Genomic DNA, 18,839 nt, shown 5'->3' on the forward strand with positions numbered 1-18,839 from the left:
ATGATGAGTGCATCTCATTCAACATCTTTTATGTGTCTGTTGGCCATCTGTGTCTTCTTTGGAAAAAGTATCTATTTAAGTCATCTGCTCATTTTTAAATTGGATTATTTTTTGGTGTTGAGTTGTACAGGTTTTTATATATTTATATAATAAATATTAATCCTTTTCTTAATCCTATATTAATCCTTTATAGGCTATAACATTTGAAAATATCTTCTCCTATTCATTAGGTTGTCTTTTTGTTTTGTTGATGGTTTCCTTTGCTGTGCAAAAGTTTTTCATTTTGATGTGCTTGCAAAGGTTTTTTTATGCTTTTGTTCCCCCTTGACTGAGGAGGAGACATATCTAAAAATACGTTACTGAGGCTGATGTCAGAGAAATTACTTGCCTATATTTTCTTCTAGGAGTTTTATCATTTCATGTCTCACATTTAGGTCTTCAATCCGTTTTGAGTTTATTTTTATGTATGGTGTAAGAAATAGGTCCGGTTTCATTCTTTTGTATGTAGCTGTCCAGTTTTTCCAGCACTTCTTGGTGAAAGGACTTTTCCCCATTGTATATTCTTGCTTCCTTTGTCATAGATGAATTGACCCTATAATTGTGGGGTTATTTTTGGCCTCTCTATTCTGTTTCATTGATCTATGTGTCTATTTTTGTGCCTCTGTCATTCTGGTTAGATTACTACAGCTATGTAGTATATCTTGAAATCTGGGATTGTGATGTCTCCAGCTTTTTTTTTTTTTTTTAAGATTTTATTTATTTATTTATTATTTTTTAAAGATTTTATTTATTTATTTGACAGAGACAGAGACAGCGAGAGCAGGAACACAAGCAGGGGGAGTGGGAGAGGGAGAAGCAGGCTTCCCGCTGAGCCGGGAGCCCGATGTGGGACTCGATCCCAGGACCCCGGGATCCTGACCTGAGCCGAAGGCAGTCGCTTAACCAACTGAGCCACCCAGGCGCCCTATTTATTTATTTTTGAGAGAGAGAGAGTACACGAGCACAAGCCAGGGGGAGAAGCAGACTCCCTGCTGAGCAGGGAGCCCGACGTGGGCCTCAATCCCAAGACCCTGGGATCATGACCTGAGCTGAAGGCAGACACTTAACCTACTGAGCCACCCATGCATCCCTCCAGCTTTGTTCTTTCTCAAGATAGCTTTGGTTATTCAGGGTCTTTTGTGGTTCTCTATAAATTTTAGGATTGTTTGTTCTAGTTCTGTGACACATGCTCTTGGTATTTTGATAGGGATTTCATTGAGTCTGTAGATTGCTTTGGGCAGTGTGGACATGTTAACAATATTAATTTTTTGAATCCATGAACATGGAATATCTTTCAATTTGTGTCGTCTTCAATTTCTTTCATCGATTGTTTTATTGTTTTCAGAGTACAGGACTTTTACCTTCTTGGTTAAGTTTATTCCTAGGTATTTTATTCTTTTGGTGCAGTTATAAATAGAATTATTTGCTTAATTTGTCTTTCTGCTACTTTGTTATTAGGATATAGAAATGCAGTGGATTTCTGTGTATTTTGTATTTGCAACTTCACTGAATTAGTTTATTCTTTTTTTTAAAGATTCTTTATTTGACACAGAGAGACAGGGGGAGAGGGAGAGAGAGAGCACAAGCAGGGGGAGCAGCAGGTAGAGGGAGAAGCAAGCTCCCCGCTGAGCAAGGAGCCTGATGCGGGACTTGATCCCAGGACCCTGGATCATGACCTGAGCCCAAGGCAGATGCTTAACTGACTGAGCCACCCGGGCGCCGCAAATTAGTTTATTCTGATAGTTATTTTGAAAAGATGGCATCTTTAGGATTTTCTATGTATAGTATGGTACCTGTAAATAATGACAGTTTAACTTCTTACTGATTTGAATGCTTTTTATTTCTTATCTGATTGTCGTGGCTAAGACTTCAGTTCCATGTTGAATAATAGTGGTGAGAGTGGACATCCTTGTCTTGTTCCTGATCTTATAGGAGGGGCTCTGTTTTTCCCCATTGAGTATGATGTTAGCTGTGGGTTTTTCGTATACGACCTTTACTATGCTGAGGTATGTTCTAACACAGGGAGAGGTTTTTTTTGTTTTGTTTTATTTATTTATTTTTTACCATGAACAGATGTTAAATTTTCCCAGATGCTTTTTCTGCATCTATTGAGATGATCATAAGATTTTTATCTTTTGTGTTGTTAATATGTATCACTTTGATTGATTTGTGAATATTGTGTCATTTGTGCACCCTGGAATAAATCCCACTTTGTTGTGGTGAATGATCCTTGTAATGCATGGTTAAATTGGTTTGCTCATACTTGGTTGAGGATTTTTGCATCTGTGCGCATCAGATATATTGGCCTGGGGTTTTCGTTTTTTGTAGTGTCTTTGACTGGTTTTGGTATCAGTAATGCTGGCATCACAGAATATGTTTGTTTTTTCTTTGTTGTTTTGTCATAGAATGTATTTGGAAGCTTTCCCTCCTCTTGTATTTTTTGGAATAGTTTGAGGAGAAATAGGTATTTGATCTCTTCTTTAAATGTTTGGTAGAATTCACTTGTGAATCTGTCTGGTCTTGGACTTTTGTTGGTAGTTATTTGATTACTGATTCAATTTTGTTATTAGTAATTGGTCTGTTCACATGTTCTGTTTCTTCTTGATTCAGTTTTGGAAGATGGTATGTTTCTTGGAATTTATCCGTTTCTTCTAGGTTGTCCCGTTTGTTGGCATATAATTTTTTGTAGTAGTCTTTTATAATCCTTTGTATTTCTGTGGTGTCAGTTGTTAGTTCTCTTTCGCTTCTGATTTTATTTAGTTCGATCCTCTCTCTTTTTCCTTGATGAGTCTGGGTAAAGATTTATCAATTTTTAAAAAATCTTTTTAAAGAACCAGCTCTTGATTTCATTGATATATATTATTTATTTTCTTTTTATTATTTTTTTAAAGATTTTATTTATTTGACAGAGAGAGGCACAGCGAGAGTGGGAACACAAGCAGGGGGAGTGGGAGAGGGAGAAGCAGGCTTCCCGCCGAGCAGGGAGCCCGATGCGGGGCTCGATCCCAGGACCCTGGGATCATGACCTGAGCCAAAGGCAGTTGCTTAACCAACTGAGCCACCCAGGTGCCCCGATATATATTTTTTAGTCTCTATTTCATTTATCTCTGCTGTGATTTTTATTATTTCTTTCCATTTACTAACCTTGGCCTTTGTTCTTTTTCTAGTTCCTTAAAGTGTAAGGTTAGTTTGTTGGTTGGAAGTTTTCTTGTTTCTTGAGGTAGGCCTATATCAGTATAAACTTCCATTTTAGAACTGCTTTTGCTGCATCCCAAAGACTTTGGACTGTTGTGTTTTCATTTTTATTTGTCTCCATGTATTTTTTTTTATTTCCCCTTTGATTTCTTCATTGACCCATTGGTTGTTAATAGCATGTTGTTCAGCTGCTCCAGCGTTGGCTGCATAGATACTTTCAATTGATATATCCTCTTGTTGGATTGATCCGTTTATCATTATGTAATGCCTTTCTTTTTCTCATGTCACAGTTTTTGTCTTAAAGTTTATTTGAGTATTGTTATCCTACCTTTTGTTTGTTTGCTTGCTTGCTTCCATTTGCATGGATCACCCTGGGACACTCCAGCCTGCACTGGCCTTGGCTTCAGTCACTACCGCCGGGACTCCCCCTGCACTGACACCCCAGACCTTCTGGCTTGCATGCAATTGAGCTTCATTGGTCCTGCCAGGGCACTTTGTTTGCAGGCCATAAGGGAGTGGCACGATTTCATTTCAAAGTGGTGAAAGGAAAAAACCTACAATAGAGACTACTCTACCTGGCAAGGTTATCATTTAGAATTGAAGGAGAGATAGAGCTTCCCAGACAAACAAAGTTAAAGGAGTTCATCACCACTAAAGCAGCCTTACAAGAAACATTAAAAAGATTTCTTTAAAATGGCAGGGGGGGGGGGGGGGGGGGGAAGGTTAAAATTAGAAGAAAAAAAATTATGTGTAAAAAAAATGTAGCATGTGTCAACATATACATGAAACGTGGTGGGAGTAAAAAGTTCTTTTAGAATGTGTTTGAACTTAAGTGACCATCAACTTAATATAGACTGCTATATACTTAGGATGTTATATATGAACCTGATGGTTACCACAAACCCAAAACCCGTAATACACAAAAAATAGAAAGCCAAGCTTAACATTAGGGAAGGTCGTCATCAGTCACAAGGAGGGAGTACAGGAGAAGAGAGGAACAGAGAAGAACGATAAAAACAATTTTAGAAACAATTTAAAAAATGTCAGTAAGTATGTACCTATAAATAATTACTTTAAATGTACCTGGTCTAAATACTGCAATCAGAAGACATAGGGTGGTGCAATAAAATGGACAAACAAAACCCAGGGGTGTCTGGGAGGCCTAGTCAATTAAGCCTCGGACTCTTGATTTCGGCTCCAGTCATGATCTCAGTGTTGTGAGATCAAGCCCGGTGTTGGGTTCTGCACTGGGCGTGGAGCCTCCTTAAGATTCTCTCCCTCTCCCTCTCTCTAAAACAAAAACAAAGCAGCCATCTAGATGCTGCCTACAAGAGACCCACTTCAGACGCTGGCAGGGTAGCTGTAGCTGAAGCAGGTGCAAGCCGGGGTGGTCCCAGGGTGCTCAGTGCAGGGGGTAGCTTGGGGTGGCTAGAGCCGAGGCAGGGTGTGGTCCAGGGCATCCCAGAGTGCTCTGCTCGGAGGGTGCCGTGGCAGGACCACTGAGGCTGAAGTGGTTGCAAGCTGTGGTGTCCGGGGTGCTCGGCAAGTTGGGGTGCCCTGGTGGGGCAGCTGGAGCTGAGGCCGGGTGTGGGCTAGGGTGTCCTGGGACACTCCATGTAGGGGGTGCCGTGGTGGGGTGGCTAGCGCCAAAGCAGGTGTGAGCTAGGAGGTCTTGGAGTGCTCTGAGCTGAGGGTGCCCTAGCAAGCCATCTGGAGTCCAAGTGGTGCGAGCCTGGTGTGTTCCAGGGTCCTTTGTGACTGTGTCACCTTGGCGAGATGGCTGCAGCTGTAACAGGCTGACCAGGGGTGTCTGGGTGTGTGCTGTGGTGGGGCTGCCCTGGTGGGACGGCTCAACCTGGAGTGGGCGAGGGGCCCGGGGCATCACTGAAGGGGCGGGCCAGCCATGCTACCTGGGTCCTGCTCTCGTCTGTGCTGTCAGGGTGGTGGGGCCATAAACTAGGGTGCTTACCAGCCTCTTTATCTGGAGAAAGTTCCAGCAGCACCCCTGCTGTTTGGCAGGGTTCTTGGGCTGGTTCCTTTATATTGTAGTTGCTTTTTTGAAATGAGTTTTTTTTTTTTCTGTGCCTCAGGGGAGACAAATCTGCTAATGGTCCCTCAGGACTATTCCTCCCCACTGCAGTTCGAAGAGTCGGTGGTGGGGGTTCTGAACCTTGGTTTCTGTCTCTGTCTTTCATGTTGTTCTCTAGTTGGTCTCTGTTGTGCAAAAAGTTGTTCAGTTAGCCCTTAGTTCTTCAGGAGGAATGGCTCTGTAAATAGGTGTAGATTTGGTGAGTCCGGAGAATGTGAGCCCAGGGTCTTCCTACATTGCCGTCTTGGACCAGAACCCATCTTGTTTTAATTTGCATTTCTCTGATGACCTATGATGTGGAACATCTTTTTATGTGCTTATTTGGCATCTCTGTATCTTTGGTGAAGTGTCTGTTAAGATATTTGGCCCTTTTTAAAAATTGAGTTATGATCGACATACAATATTATGTTAGTTTCAGGTGTACAACACAGTGATCGGACATTTGTATACATTGGGAAATGATCACCACGAGAAGTCTAGTTACCATCTGTCACTTTACAGCATTGATACAATATTATTGACTATATTCCCCATGCTCATGACTTATTTTTAACTAGAAGCTTGTACTCCTTAATTCCCTTCACCCATTAAACCCCCACCAACACTCCTTCCCTCTGGCAACCACCAGTCTGTCTCTGTGTCTGTGAGTCTTGGTTTTGTTTTTTAGATTCCACACATAAGTGAAATCGTGGTGTATTTGTCCTGTCTGTCTTACGTTATTTCACTTAGCTTAATACCCTTAAGGTCCATCCGTGTCAGAAAGGGCATGATTTTTATTTATTTATTTATTTACTTACTTACTTATTTAAAAAGATTTATTTATCTATTTGAAGAGGGTGGCTGAGGGAAAGGGAAAGCATCTCAAGGAGACTCCCCGCAGAGCCTGGAGCCTGACATGGGGCTTGATCTCAAGACCCTGAAATCATGACCTGAGCTGAAATGAAGAGTCGGGTACTTAACTGACTGAGCCACCCAGGCGCCCTATTTTTTAATTTGTTTTATTTTATTTAAATGATTGAGTAGTGTTCCATCGTGTGTGTATGTATATGGAACACACACACACACAAACACACACACCCACATACATCTATATATATGTGGGTGGGTGTGTATATATATTGTGTGTATTGTATGCCTTTTATTTCTTTTTCCTGCCTAATTGCTGTGCCTAGGACTTCCAGTACTATGTTGAATAAAAGTGGGGATATTGAGTATCTTTGCCTTGTTCCTTATCTTAGAGGAAAAGCTTGAAGCTTTTCACTATTGAGTATGATGTTACTGTGGGTTTGTCATATTTGGCCTTTTTTATGTTGAGGTGCATTCCCTATGTACACATTTTGTTCATAAGTGGATATTGAATTTTGTCAAAAATCTTTTTCAATATTGAGATTATCATATGAAATTTACATTAATTTGTCAGTGTGATGTTGTATCATGTTAATTTGTGGGTATTGGGCCATCCTTGAATCCCTGGAATAAACCCCACTTGGCCGTGGTATATGATCCTTTCAATGTATTGTTGAATTCAGTTTGCTAATATTTTATTGAGAATTTTTGCATCTATATTCATCAGGGATATTGGCTTGTAACTTTCTTTTTGTGTGTGGTGGTGTCCTTCTCTGGTTTTGGTATCAGGGTAATGCTGGCTTCATAAAATGAGTTTGGAAGCTTTCCCTTCTCTTTAGTTTTTTGGAAGAATTTGAGAAGGCTAGATAATCAGTATTCATATTCTTTGAATTTTTGGTGGAATTCACCAGTTAAGTGTCTGGTCCTGGACCTCAGTTGTGGGGACTTTTTAAATTACTGATTCAATCTCCTTACTAGACATCAGTATACTTAAATTTTCTATTTCTTCATGATTCCATCTGGGAATAATATAAATTTCTAGGAACTTATCCGTTTCTTCTAGGGTGCCCAATTTATTGTTATAATAGTTCACAGTAGTATCCTATGAGCTTTTGTATTTCTATGGCATCAACTGGAACTTTTTTTCATTTTTGATTTTATTTATTTGAGCCCTCACTCTTTCCTTTGGTAGTGTACCTAAAGGTTTGTCAATTTTATTTTCAAGGAACCAGCTCTCAGTTTCATTGATCATTTCTATTGCGGTTTTTTTTTTTTTTTTTAAGAATTTATTTATTTGACAGAGTACACAGCGAGAGAGGGAACACAAGCAGGGGGAGAGGGAGAGGGAGAAGCAGGCTTCCTGCCGAGCAGGGAGCCCAATGCGGGGCTTGATCCCAGGACCCTGGGACCATGACCTGAGCCGAAGGCAGACGCTTAACTACTAGCCACCCAGGCGCCCCTCTATTGTGCTTTAAGTTTCTATTTCATTTATTTATGCTCTGATCTTTATTATTTCCTTTTTTTAAAACTAACTGAGCTTTGTTCTTTTTCTAGTTCCTTTAGGTGTAAAGTTAAATGGTTTGAGATTTCTTTTGTTTCTTGAGGTAGGCCCATATTGCTCTGAGCTTCCCTCTTAGAACTTATTTTGCTGCATCCCATAGATTCTGGTGTGTTGTATTTCTGTTTGGTTGTGTGTGTGTGTGTGTGTGTGTGTGTATTTCTGTTTTAATTTATCTCTAGGTATTTTTAAAATTTCTTCTTTGGTCTCTTCTATGACCCTGTAGTTCAGTTTTAACACATTGTTTAATCTCCACATATTTGTGGTTTTCCCATTTTCCTTCTTGTAAATGATTTCTGGTTTTATACCATTGTGGTCAGAGAAGATAATTGATATGTTTTCAGTCTTCTTGAATTTATTGAGACTTCTTTTGTGGCCTAATGTGTGATAGATCCTGCAGAATGTGCCATGTGCATTTGAGAAGAATGTATATTCTCCTGGGTTTGGATGGAATGTTCTGTATTTATCTGTTAAGTTCATCTGGTCTAATGTGTTGTTGAAGACTGATGTTCCCTTATTGATTTTCTGTCTGGATGATCAATCCATTGATATAAGTGAGGTGTTAAAAAATCCCTTACTGTTGTATTGTTCTCCTTTTCTCTCTTTAAGTGTGTTAATATTTGCTTTATGTATTCTGGCGCTCCTATTTTAGGTGTATACGTATTTATAAATAGTATATCTTCTTACTGGATCAGCCCCTCTATCATTATGTGGTGCCCCTCTTTGTTTTTTCTTATAGTATTTGTTGTAAATTCCATTTTGTTTGATGTGAGTGCAGTTTCACCAGCTTTCTTTGCATTTACGTTTGCATGGAGTATCTTTTTTATTTTTATTTTTTTCAGTCTGTATGTCCTTACTTCTGAAGTGAGTCTCTTGTAGGCAATATATGGATGGGTATTGTTTTTTATCCATTCAGCCACACTTTTGATTGAAGAATTTAGTCCATTTACATTTAAAGTGATTATTGAGAGGTATGTATATATTGCCATTTTGTTAATTGTTTTCTGCCTGTGTGCGTAGTTCCTTTCTTTTTCTCTCTTCCTTTGTGGTTTTATGATGTTTTAAAATAGTATGTTAGATTCCTTTCTCATTTTCTTTGTGTATTTACTGTAAGTTTTGGTTTGTGGTTACTGTGATATTCACAGACATCATCCTATTTATCTAATAACATTTTATTTTAATTTGATAGCAACTAATGGTTGAACACATTTGAAAAGTACATTTTTACTCCCCTCCCTAGTTTCATGTTTTTGTTTTTTTGAGAGAGAGCAAGAACACATGTGCGTGCAAACGGGGTTGGGGGAGGGAGAGACTCTCCAGCAGATTCCTTGCTGGGCGCAGAGCCCAATGCAGGGCTTGACACAGGGCTCAATCTCAAACCCTGAGATCATAACCCAAGCCGAGACCAAGAGTTGGGTGCTTAACCTACTGAGCCACCCAGGTGCTTCCCTAGTTTCATGTTTTTTATATCACTTTTTACATCTTTTTTTAATGTATATATCAGCTAATTATTACAGTTTTAGTTAATTTTGTGAGTTTCACCTTTTAACCTTCTTAGTACCTTTATAACTGATTAATTCATTATCTTTACTATGTATTTAGCTTTTCCAGTGAGATTTTTACTTTTGTGCTTTTTTTGTGTGTTATTAGTGACATTTCTTTTCAGCTTAAAGAAGTCTGTTTAATATTTTTCATAAGGCCTATTTAGTAGTGATGAATTCCCTTAGCTTTTGCTTGTCTTTAAAACTCTATCTCTCCTTCAAATTTGAATGATAACCTTGCAGGGTGTAGAGTATTCTCGGTTGGAAGGTTCTCCTTTCAGCACTTTGAATATGTCACGCCACTCTCATCTGGCTTGTCAGATTTCTGCTGAGAAAGCTGCTAGTAGCCTTAAGGGTTTTATTTTTATTTTTAAAATTTTTTTTGTATGTAAAAATTTGTTTTTCTCTCGCTTTTAAGATGCTTTAATTTTTGACATGTTAATGATAATGTTTCTTCCTGTGGCTGTCTTTGGGTTCATCTTACTTGAAACTCTCTGGGCTTTTTACACTTGGATGTCTGTTTCCTTCCCCAGGTTAGGGAAGTCTTCAGCCTCTGTTTTTGCAGATATGTTTCCCGGCCCTTTCTTTCTTCTACTGGGACCCCTCTAACATGAATGTGATTCCACTTGATGTTGTCTCCAAGGTGTCTTGAGTATCTTCATTCTTCTGAAATTCTGTTTCCTTTTTGCTGTTCAGTCTGGGTGAGTTCCACTGCTTTGTCTTCCCACTTGCTGGTTTCTTTTACCTCATCCATTCTGCTGTTGAGCCACTCTAGTCTATTTTTCATTTGAGTTGTTGTGTTCTTCACCTCTGTGACTTCCTTTGGTACTTTCTTACCACCCTGTTTTGTTGTTGTTGAAGTTCTCACCGTGTTCATCTAGTCCCCACCCCCTACCCCTTCCCCAAGTTCAGTGAACATCTTTATGCTCATTCATTTGCATTTTTTATCAGGTAGATTACCTATCTCTGTATCCTTAAGGTCTTTTTCTGAGGTTTTGTCTTGTTCTTTTTTTAAAATTTTTTTAAAGAGTTTTATTTATTTGAGAGAGAGAGAGTGAGCGAGCACGAGCAGTGGGGAGGGGCAGAGGGAGAGTGAGAGGGAGAAGCAGACTCCCTTAGTCTTGTTCTTTTGTTTGGAGCACAGTTCTCTCCTCATCTTGCTTGACTCTCTCTGTGTGTTGCTATGTGTTAGGCAGAACAACCACCTCCTTGTCTTGAAGGTGTGGCCTTTTGTATGTGGGTGGTGATTCTTGGTCACCCTTGCCCTCATTCTTGGTTATCTCTTGAACTTTTGTGATTTTCTCAATCACCTGATTTATTCTGCATATGTTCCTATTGATTCGACTCTATATGAGTGCGTGCCAAGACCTGTCGGTGATCCAAGGATCCTCATTTAGCACCTTGTTTCAGGTGACGGGAAGCCAGACTCTCAGGCAGTAGCTTGTGAAGTATGTGAACATGCTTGGTCCCATGTTGCTGCAATAGTAACCCCTGCTGGCCTCCGGACCAGATCTGGAAGTATTCCCTGGACAACAGTTTTAAAAATCAGGGTGCTGGACAAGCCCCTTTCTGGGAGTTTCCTCCAGCTGGAGTGAGGCGAAGTGTGTGCGCCAAGATCCGTCTCCTTGCTCCTGTTCCCCGGGAGTGCTTTCTCAGCCTCTAGATAGATGGGAAACCTGAAGCCTGTCCCTCAGGCTGATGCTCCAGGCTAAGTATTTGGCCTTTTCACAGGCAGAATCGGGGTGTGTTTCAGTGTCTTGTCCGTGCAGTGCCCTGGGGGTGGTGGCCTGCCAGGAATTGTCTTTGTGTGTGTGAGCTTTCTGCGGAGCTTGCTAACAGTAGCCTTCTTGGGCCACCAGGGCCGGGTGATCAAGGGGCACCCCCTGTGTGGACCGTGTGGACCCACTTGCTTGAGCAAGGCAGCCAGAATGGAGGGGGTGGGCTTGTTTACAAGCTGGCTTCGGAGAGACTGCAGGAAAGCGGCGTGGCCACCAGCGCCCTCGGGCTTCGGCAGCGGTGGGAGAGCGCCCCATTTGCACCCACGTGCCAGCTCTGGGGGCCGGGCCTGTGGCAGCCGCCTGCACGAGCAGATTCTCTCTCTGGAAGGCGAGAACTCCGTGACCGCTGCGCGTGGGTCCCAGCCAGGGAACCCTGCCACCGCCAGCACTGTCCGACCCAGCAGGTGCCGTGACCGCACTTGCTCTTGTCTGTCCCAGCAAGGTGGTGGGGGGCGGGGGCCCGGGCCACTGCGCCTGCCCGTGCTGGCTGTCTGCGGGCGGCGCAACAGTGGTAGCCCCTGGGGCCCCCGTCACCAGGGAGCTGCTCAGCTGCCCCTGCTCCTCCAGCTGGTGTCTCCAGATCAGCAAATAAATTGATCTGACATACAGTGTAGGCACTTTGCAAACTGCTGTTTTTTTTTTTTTTACTGGAGCTCAGGTCAAGCCCTCTGGGGGGTGGGGGCAGGGGGGAGCGGGGAAGCTCAGTTTATTAGAGCATTTCAGGACCCCTGGTTTTGCCAGTCACATGTTCTGGAGACTCCTCTCTCTCCAGTGCAGATCCCAGGCTCCGGGGTGCCAGATTCCTCTGGCAGAAGCACCTGTCTGGGGACGCCCCTCCCTGTTGTGTGTCTTTGTCCCCCGGGTGGGGTTTTTTGCAAGACCCTGTCTCTACCCCTCCTAGGCATCTCAGGGTGGTCCTCCTGTCCATTGTTGTGGATAAGCAGTTCCTCTAGTTTTCAGATCTTTTTCAGAGGGAACGGATCCATAGGTAGCTGTGGATTGGGTGTGTCTGTGGAGTCCGATCTCACTATGCCATCAACTTGGACCCTCCCTCTCTCTGTATTTGGCCCATTTTTAAATCGGTTGTTAGTTTTCAATAATTATTATTGAGTTTTAAGAATTCTTTGTATATTTTGGACAATAGTCCTTTATTGGATGGGTCTTTTGCAAATATTTTCTCCAAGTCCCTGGCTTGTCTTTTAATTCTCTGGATGTTTTCTTTCACAGAGCAGAAGACTTTAATTTTAAGGAAATCCAGCTTATGAATTATTTTTGCAGATCATGTCTTTGGTGTTGCATCTAAAAAGGCATCACCATACCAAAGGTCAAAGAGGTTTTCTCCTATGTTACCTTCTGAGAATCTTATAGTTTTGCATTTTCTATCTAGGTCTATGATCCATCTTGAGTTAATTTTTTGGGATGAGTGTGAGGTATGTGTCTAGGTGTGTGTGTGTTTTTCATGTGGATGTCCAAATGTTCCAGCAGCATTTGTTGACAAGACTGTTTTTTGCTCCCTTGTTTTGCCTTTGCTCCTTTGTCAAAGGTCAGTTGACCCCCCCCACTGTGGGGTCCTATTTCTGGGCTCTCTGTTATATTCTTTTGATCCATTTGACTCATCTTTCACCCACACCACACTTAGACATCTTTTTTAAAAAGTAACAGAGCAGGTAAGCTTTGCCCTGGCTTATGGTACGACCTCAAGTAGGTTTCTCCTCTCCGAGCTTCAGGTCTAGTATGGGGAACTAAATCTCTAGCACTTCCTAACGTGTGTGCTTCTCAGACCTGGTGAAGGCTTGGTTTTCCAGTTTACAGTCTGCTGCAGACTGTTAATTTTTGTAAGATACAGTCAGACCACTTACCAGAAGAACAGTCACGTGCTTATATGGTTGTAGTGACATCACATTGCTGTACATGTTCCTAACCGCTCCCTCAGCTTCTGAACTTAACCTTTGTGACGGATGGCTGGGACTGGGGGGGGCACACTTTGGTAACGCTGTTCTGCACAGTGGGCTCAGGTTGGAAAGATGCCTGACCTGGCCGCCTAGAGCTGCTTGTGAGAACAGGAGCTAAGGTGAGGCCTGGGGATTGGCTGGTTCCAAGGCAACGTGGGTGTCAGCAGGGGCTCCTTCCCTTCTCCAGCAGGATCAGACTCCATTGTTGGGAGCCCGTCTGTTAGCCTCCCCCCCACACCCCCGTGTCCTCTTTGTGCCGCACACTTCTCACATTGACCCCCGCCTCTCTAATTCGAAGGCAGGGGAACCACTCAGGTGGGCTTAGGGCCATGGTGCGGGGGCCCTGAGAAGGGGCTGTGAGAGCGAACTTGGAGGGGTCAGGTTGAAGCAAGGCCTGCTGCGCTGGGTGGGTGTGAAAAGAGGAGGTGGGTGTGAACAGCTGCAGTGGCTGGGGATGATACTAGTGCAGACTGGCACATGCCAGAGAGTTCCAGCCTCGCCGCTCTGAGAACGTAGGATCTCAGCACGTTGGAATCTTTGAGTCTCAGGGCCATGGGCTCTCTGAACTGGAACGAGCTGCAGGGCTCACTTCATTGTCCAGGCTGGGTTGTTCACCTGCGCTTCTTCCCTGGCCTCTGGCCCAGGCCTGAGCTTTAAGCGTCTGCTCTGCCTTGAGGCTGGATGCCCTGGTTCCCAGTGCTGCGGGTGAGTAGAGGCTCCTTGGATGCCCTTGGCTTACCCTGGATGCTTTTGCTTTATTTTGAAGCTTCAGACACTGTGTGCTCAGATTGACTGAGAACAACTCCCAGCCCCTGATGACCAAGCTGCAGTGGCTCTTCGCCTTCCTGGAGCACAGCCAGGTGAGTGCAGGGGGAGTTGGGCGTGATGGAGGGCGGCTCTGGGCTGACACCCTTCCCTGCATCTGGCTACAAGGCCCTACTTCCTGGTGTAAGCTGTTGAGGCTGGCGTGGGTTCATGGTCGTTTAGTGCCTTATGGGACAGGAGAGGGAGTGCTTCCTTGCACCCCCTTCTGTGTCCTGATGCCCAGGTCTCTCCTGTCCGTGATTCATGCCCTTGCGTTAGGTGTTGCTTTGCTCATCTGCTGTCCTTTTTGAGCACTTGCATTGCCAGGCACCCTGAGGGCTGTATTTGTTTTGCTCACTGTCTCTGCCCTCATGGAACCTAAAACCCTTGGCCAAGCATTATGCAAGGCACTGTGGGGGCCACGGAAAAGGAGGAAGCCACAGTTCTTGCTTTCATGGAGCTCATAGTCTGGTGGGGAGGGTGGACCTGCAAATAACAATTGTAATGCTTGAACGGAAGGAAATGCAGTGTTGTGTGCGTGCAAGGGAGGGAAAAGCTGATTATGGTGGGGGAGGGGACCACTGGGAAGACATCACAGAACAGGTGTCTGTGCATCTGGGTCTTGAACTCTGTAAGCTTTTGATGGAGGAAATGTGTTTTAGGCAGAGGGAATGGCAATGAATAAGGGTCTGGAAAGAAAGAGGTGTGTTGGGGAAGAGGATTTGTTCATCTCCACGAACCTAAGGCCATGCTCATGGGCTGCATGGACTTGGTGGGAGAGGATGGGTCAGGGACAACGAGGAATGGGGAGGACTTTAGGGAGGAGGCCAGGAAGTTTGGGACAGAGAATCCCCACGTACCCTTAGGCCTAGCACGTGGCAGAGCTGGTTAGTGAGTGGCCTCCTGCTCCTGACCCTGCCTTTCACCTGCCTTGGTCCTAGCGGCCTGCCATCTCTCCAGAGAACTTCCTGTCTGCATCCTGGACACCCTGGTTCAGCCCTGGCACCCAGCAGGACTGCTCAGAGTATCTGAAGTATCTGCTGGATCGGTAAGGGGGCTGGACCGGGCTCCGCGTGGGGGCTTGGGAGCCGGAGGAGGGTGCCCGAGGAATAGCCCATCTCTCCGGCTGCCCCACTGCACCCGAGGAAGGCGTGGAGATGGTTGCCGCGAGGGGTGGCCAGGGCTGCGTGTGAGGGACGTTTGGGAGCTGCTGATTGGAGCCGTGACTGGGGAGGGGTCAGGGCGAGCGTGCGCACGTGCTCTGCTTGTCGAGTGCGCATGTGCGCGTGTTCAGCCCAGCGCTGGGGGCACACGCGTGGAGAGGCGGCACATCTCACGTGGTGGGTTCGTGTGTCTGTCTGGAGGGAGGTGTGCTTGGCTTGTGAGTGCATGTGCGTGGATGTCATTGGCACGTGTGTGGGCAGACTCTGCAGACCCACGCACACGTCTAAACGGCTGGATCCTGGATAAGGTAGGTGGCCCAGATCAGGCCCGAGCGCTGAGAATGGATCTGTGCGTATGTATGAAATCCCTGTGCTCTCTGCTCCAGGCTACACGAAGAGGAGAAAACAGGGACAAGGATCTGCCAAAAGCTCAAGCAGTCCAGCTTGCCCTCCCCTCCCGAGGAGCCCCCCAGCCCAAGTCCCACCTCTGTGGAGAAGATGTTCGGAGGCAAGATCGTGACTCGGATACGCTGTCTCCGCTGCCTCAATGTCTCCTCCAGAGAGGAGGCCTTCACGGACCTCTCTCTTGCTTTCCCCCCCACTGAGCGCTGTCGCCGCCGCCGCCTGGGCTCAGTGATGCTCCCTGCAGAGGACATTGGGGGCCGGGACCCCCCACCACCCTCCCAAGCCCAGGTTCCAAGCAGGGTGGGTCCTCGGAGGCAGAGGAAACACTGTGTCACGGGGGACGCACCCCCCTCCGTCCTGGACATTGAAGGCCTGGGCCCCCAGGGACCTGGGGGGCAGAGCAGTGGGGAGGAGAAGGTGGAGAGGGAGGAGGAAGCACAGGAGGAGGAAAGGCCCCGGGGGGAGGAGGAGGAGGAGGAGCAGGAACAGGAGAAAGAGAAAGAAGAGGAGGAAGAAAAGGCAGAGGAGGAGAAGGAGGCAGAGAAGGAGAAGGAGGCCGAGACGGCGAAGAAGGAAGAGGACAGCCCGGGGCCGGGGACCCACCGGGGTGGCGCCGCCCCCGCCGGGGAGGGCTCCCGCTCCGTGCTGGACCTGGTCAACTACTTCCTGTCCCCCGAGAGGCTGACGGCCGAGAACCGCTACCACTGCGAGCCCTGTGCCTCGCTGCAGGACGCCGAGAAGGCGGTGGAGCTGAGCCAGGGGCCGCGCTACCTCATCCTAACCCTGCTGCGCTTCTCCTTCGACCTGCGCACCATGCGCCGCCGCAAGATCCTGGACGACGTCTCCATCCCCTTGCTGCTCCGCCTGCCGCTGGCGGGGGGCCGGGGCCAGGCCTATGACCTGTGCAGCGTCGTCGTGCACTCGGGGGTGTCCTCGGAGAGCGGCCACTACTACTGCTACGCCCGCGAGGGCGCTGCCCGGCCGGCCCCGTGTGTGGGTGCTGCCGACAGGCCCGAGCCCGAGAACCAGTGGTACCTGTTCAACGACACTCGGGTGTCCTTCTCCTCCTTCGAGTCTGTCAGCAACGTCACCTCCTTCTTCCCCAAGGACACGGCCTACGTGCTCTTTTACCGGCAGCGGCCCGGGGAGGCGCCCGAGGCCGAGCCGGGCTCTCCCAGAGGCCGGACGGAGCCCACCCTCCACAAAGATTTGATGGAGGCCATTTCCAAAGACAACATCCTTTACCTGCAGGTGAGCAGCCCCTGGGCCTCTGAGCTGATCTCCTGGGTGGAGGGCTTCCCTGCACAGCCACGGGCTTAGAGGGTATTCTGCTCTGTCTCCTCCTTTTCCTGCCACCCTGTCACTGACCCCTTCCTGCTGGAAATATCCTGGTGGGCTAGACAGAACCCCTTACTTCAGAGGCGCAGGCGTTCAGTAATCACCAGTTGTTTACCAATGCTTGTCCTCAGTGTGTGAAGGGGCACCGTGGGGTTGCGTGGTGGAAAGTCGAGGCTTCCAGGGGCACCTGGGGACCACGCTGCCCGTGTCCTCTCGTGTGCCTTTGACTCCCCTCTTTACAGTCGGGTGGTATCAGAATACTTAGCAGCAGGAACAGCAGAGGCCACGAACCACCAGAGTAGTACCCTGGGGCCCCGTGTGGGGACACCGGGCCAGCGTTTACGTCTGTGCTGGGCCTTGCAGGCAGAGGCAGGGCCGCGGGGAAGGAGCGTCTGTGCGGTGGCCTCCGTCCAGCCTGAGGAGGCACGTTCCTCGTGCCTTGAGGGGCAGTGAGCTGGACAGCCGTGTCAGGACAGCAGGGGGGACCCTGTGTGCTGTGACGTGATCCTTGGCGTCCCTGCACCTCCTTCTCCCTGGGGCCATGGCAGGCCCTCATCAGTTACTCAGCCTTGTGTGAAGGAGTTCCTTTTTTCCAAGGGGCTAGGAGTTTTTACTGGGAGAAGAGTGGTTTTGAAGCCTAGATCGAGCGTGGAAGGATGGATCCATCCCAGCCATTCTCCTGCGGAGCTGGAACACCCCGCGGGCAGGAGCTGAGGCTTCTCTGTGCTTGGCCCTTGGGCACGTTGGAGACACTCAGAAACGCTGTGCCGGATGGCATTGGGGTGGGGCTGGGGGAACAGTGAAGGAAGACTCTGGCTTCAGAGCCTGCATTTTAAGCCTCCTTCCCCACCCGCATCTGTGTTCCCAGGAGCAGGAGAAGGAGGCCCGCAGCAGGGCGGCCTACATCTCTGCGCTCCCTGCATCTCCGCACTGGGGCAGGGGCTTCGATGAAGACAAGGATGAGGACGAAGGCTCTCCGGGAGGCTGCAGTCCTGCAGGTGGCAGTGGCGGTGACTTCCACAGACTGGTCTTCTAGTGTGGACCCAGCCCCAGGCTGCTCCCAGCTGCGGGGGCCCCACAGCCCACTGCAGGGGAGGCCTTGACCCTTTCCTTCTGGGAACCGGGTGGGGACTGAGGCCAAGGCGCTCTGCCAGGTGGGGGCTGAGGGAAGCTGTGGAGGCTGTGGAGGCAGGTCCAGCCCCTAAGACAGGCCCTTCCAAGGGCAGGAAAGGTGGAGAGGAAGCTTCTGGGACACGGGTCCTCAGCCTGAAGGGTGTGCAGAGACTCAGATACAGAGGTGAGAGCCAAGCCCCTGACACTGGGATCAGCCCCATTCAGATTTCTCACCCAAGTGTCCTGGTCAACTTGAAGCAGCTTAGATGGACACTCTGGGCCTTGTCCCCCCGTCCCCCCCAGCAGGCTACGTGACGGGGCTGATTCACAGCTCTAGTGCTTTGCCATCAAGTAGCATTTCCCTCCTCGCTCCTTTCAGACCATCCTATCGCTCTGTAGTACGAGCAGCAGAGCAGGGTCTGGGGCGTGTGTGTCCCCGTGGCCCCTTCTGGGCTCTGAGGGCTTTCAGAGGCACACGCTGTGGCTGCCTGCACCCCTGGTACTTGAGGGGAGTGTAGGTGGGAAGCAGCCTGGCGCGGGGGCAGAGACTGTCGGTGCAGAGGGGGCGGGACAGCCCCCTCCCCCCACAGCGGGAGACCCTTCATCCCCAAACCCCATCTCCCCAGCCTGCCTCAGTGCCTGAGATGCCGCCATTTGCATCCCCTTTCTGGTTGAGCGAGAGAATCCTTACTTTACCGCAACTATGTTTGTGTTTCTCATGAAGCCGTCGTCGGACCGGAGGAAAGCTGGCTGGCTCAGCTCCTCCTTTGTGGCATTCAAGCCGTGGCCTGGGTGCGGGGGGGGGGTTGGTGAGGAGCAGCTATGGACGTCAGTGTGCCCGGACACTGCTGTACCCTTCCACATGGAGAGAGGAGACCCAAACGGGAATAAAGTAGGTTCTCTGAAGCCTGTAAAGATGTCGTTCTTTCTGCCTCCGTGGCTGTGGCGGCGGCCGTGCCCTTTGTTTCTTGCTGTCTGGGCTGCGAGCAGGGAACAGCCTGTGCCCTGTTGGCGCGTG

The 18,839-nt window shown here is 47.6% G+C and overlaps 1 protein-coding gene across 1 annotated transcript in view; it reads left to right on the plus strand.

Annotated features, from left to right (window-relative positions):
* USP35 (ubiquitin specific peptidase 35) overlaps nt 1-18,475 on the plus strand; it is a 45,074-nt gene extending 26,599 nt beyond the window's left edge. Inside the window, exons 7-10 of the mRNA XM_021704699.1 lie at nt 13,765-13,858; nt 14,744-14,850; nt 15,352-16,621; nt 17,577-18,475. Of these exons, the coding sequence (XP_021560374.1) occupies nt 13,765-13,858; nt 14,744-14,850; nt 15,352-16,621; nt 17,577-17,744 (1,639 nt within the window). The 3' untranslated portion in view covers nt 17,745-18,475. The remainder of the gene's footprint in view (nt 1-13,764; nt 13,859-14,743; nt 14,851-15,351; nt 16,622-17,576) is intronic.
* Nucleotides 18,476-18,839: the final 364 nt, after the last annotated feature.

The sequence above is a fragment of the Neomonachus schauinslandi genome, chromosome 11, assembly GCF_002201575.2.
Source record: "Neomonachus schauinslandi chromosome 11, ASM220157v2, whole genome shotgun sequence".
Lineage (NCBI taxonomy): Eukaryota > Metazoa > Chordata > Mammalia > Carnivora > Phocidae > Neomonachus > Neomonachus schauinslandi.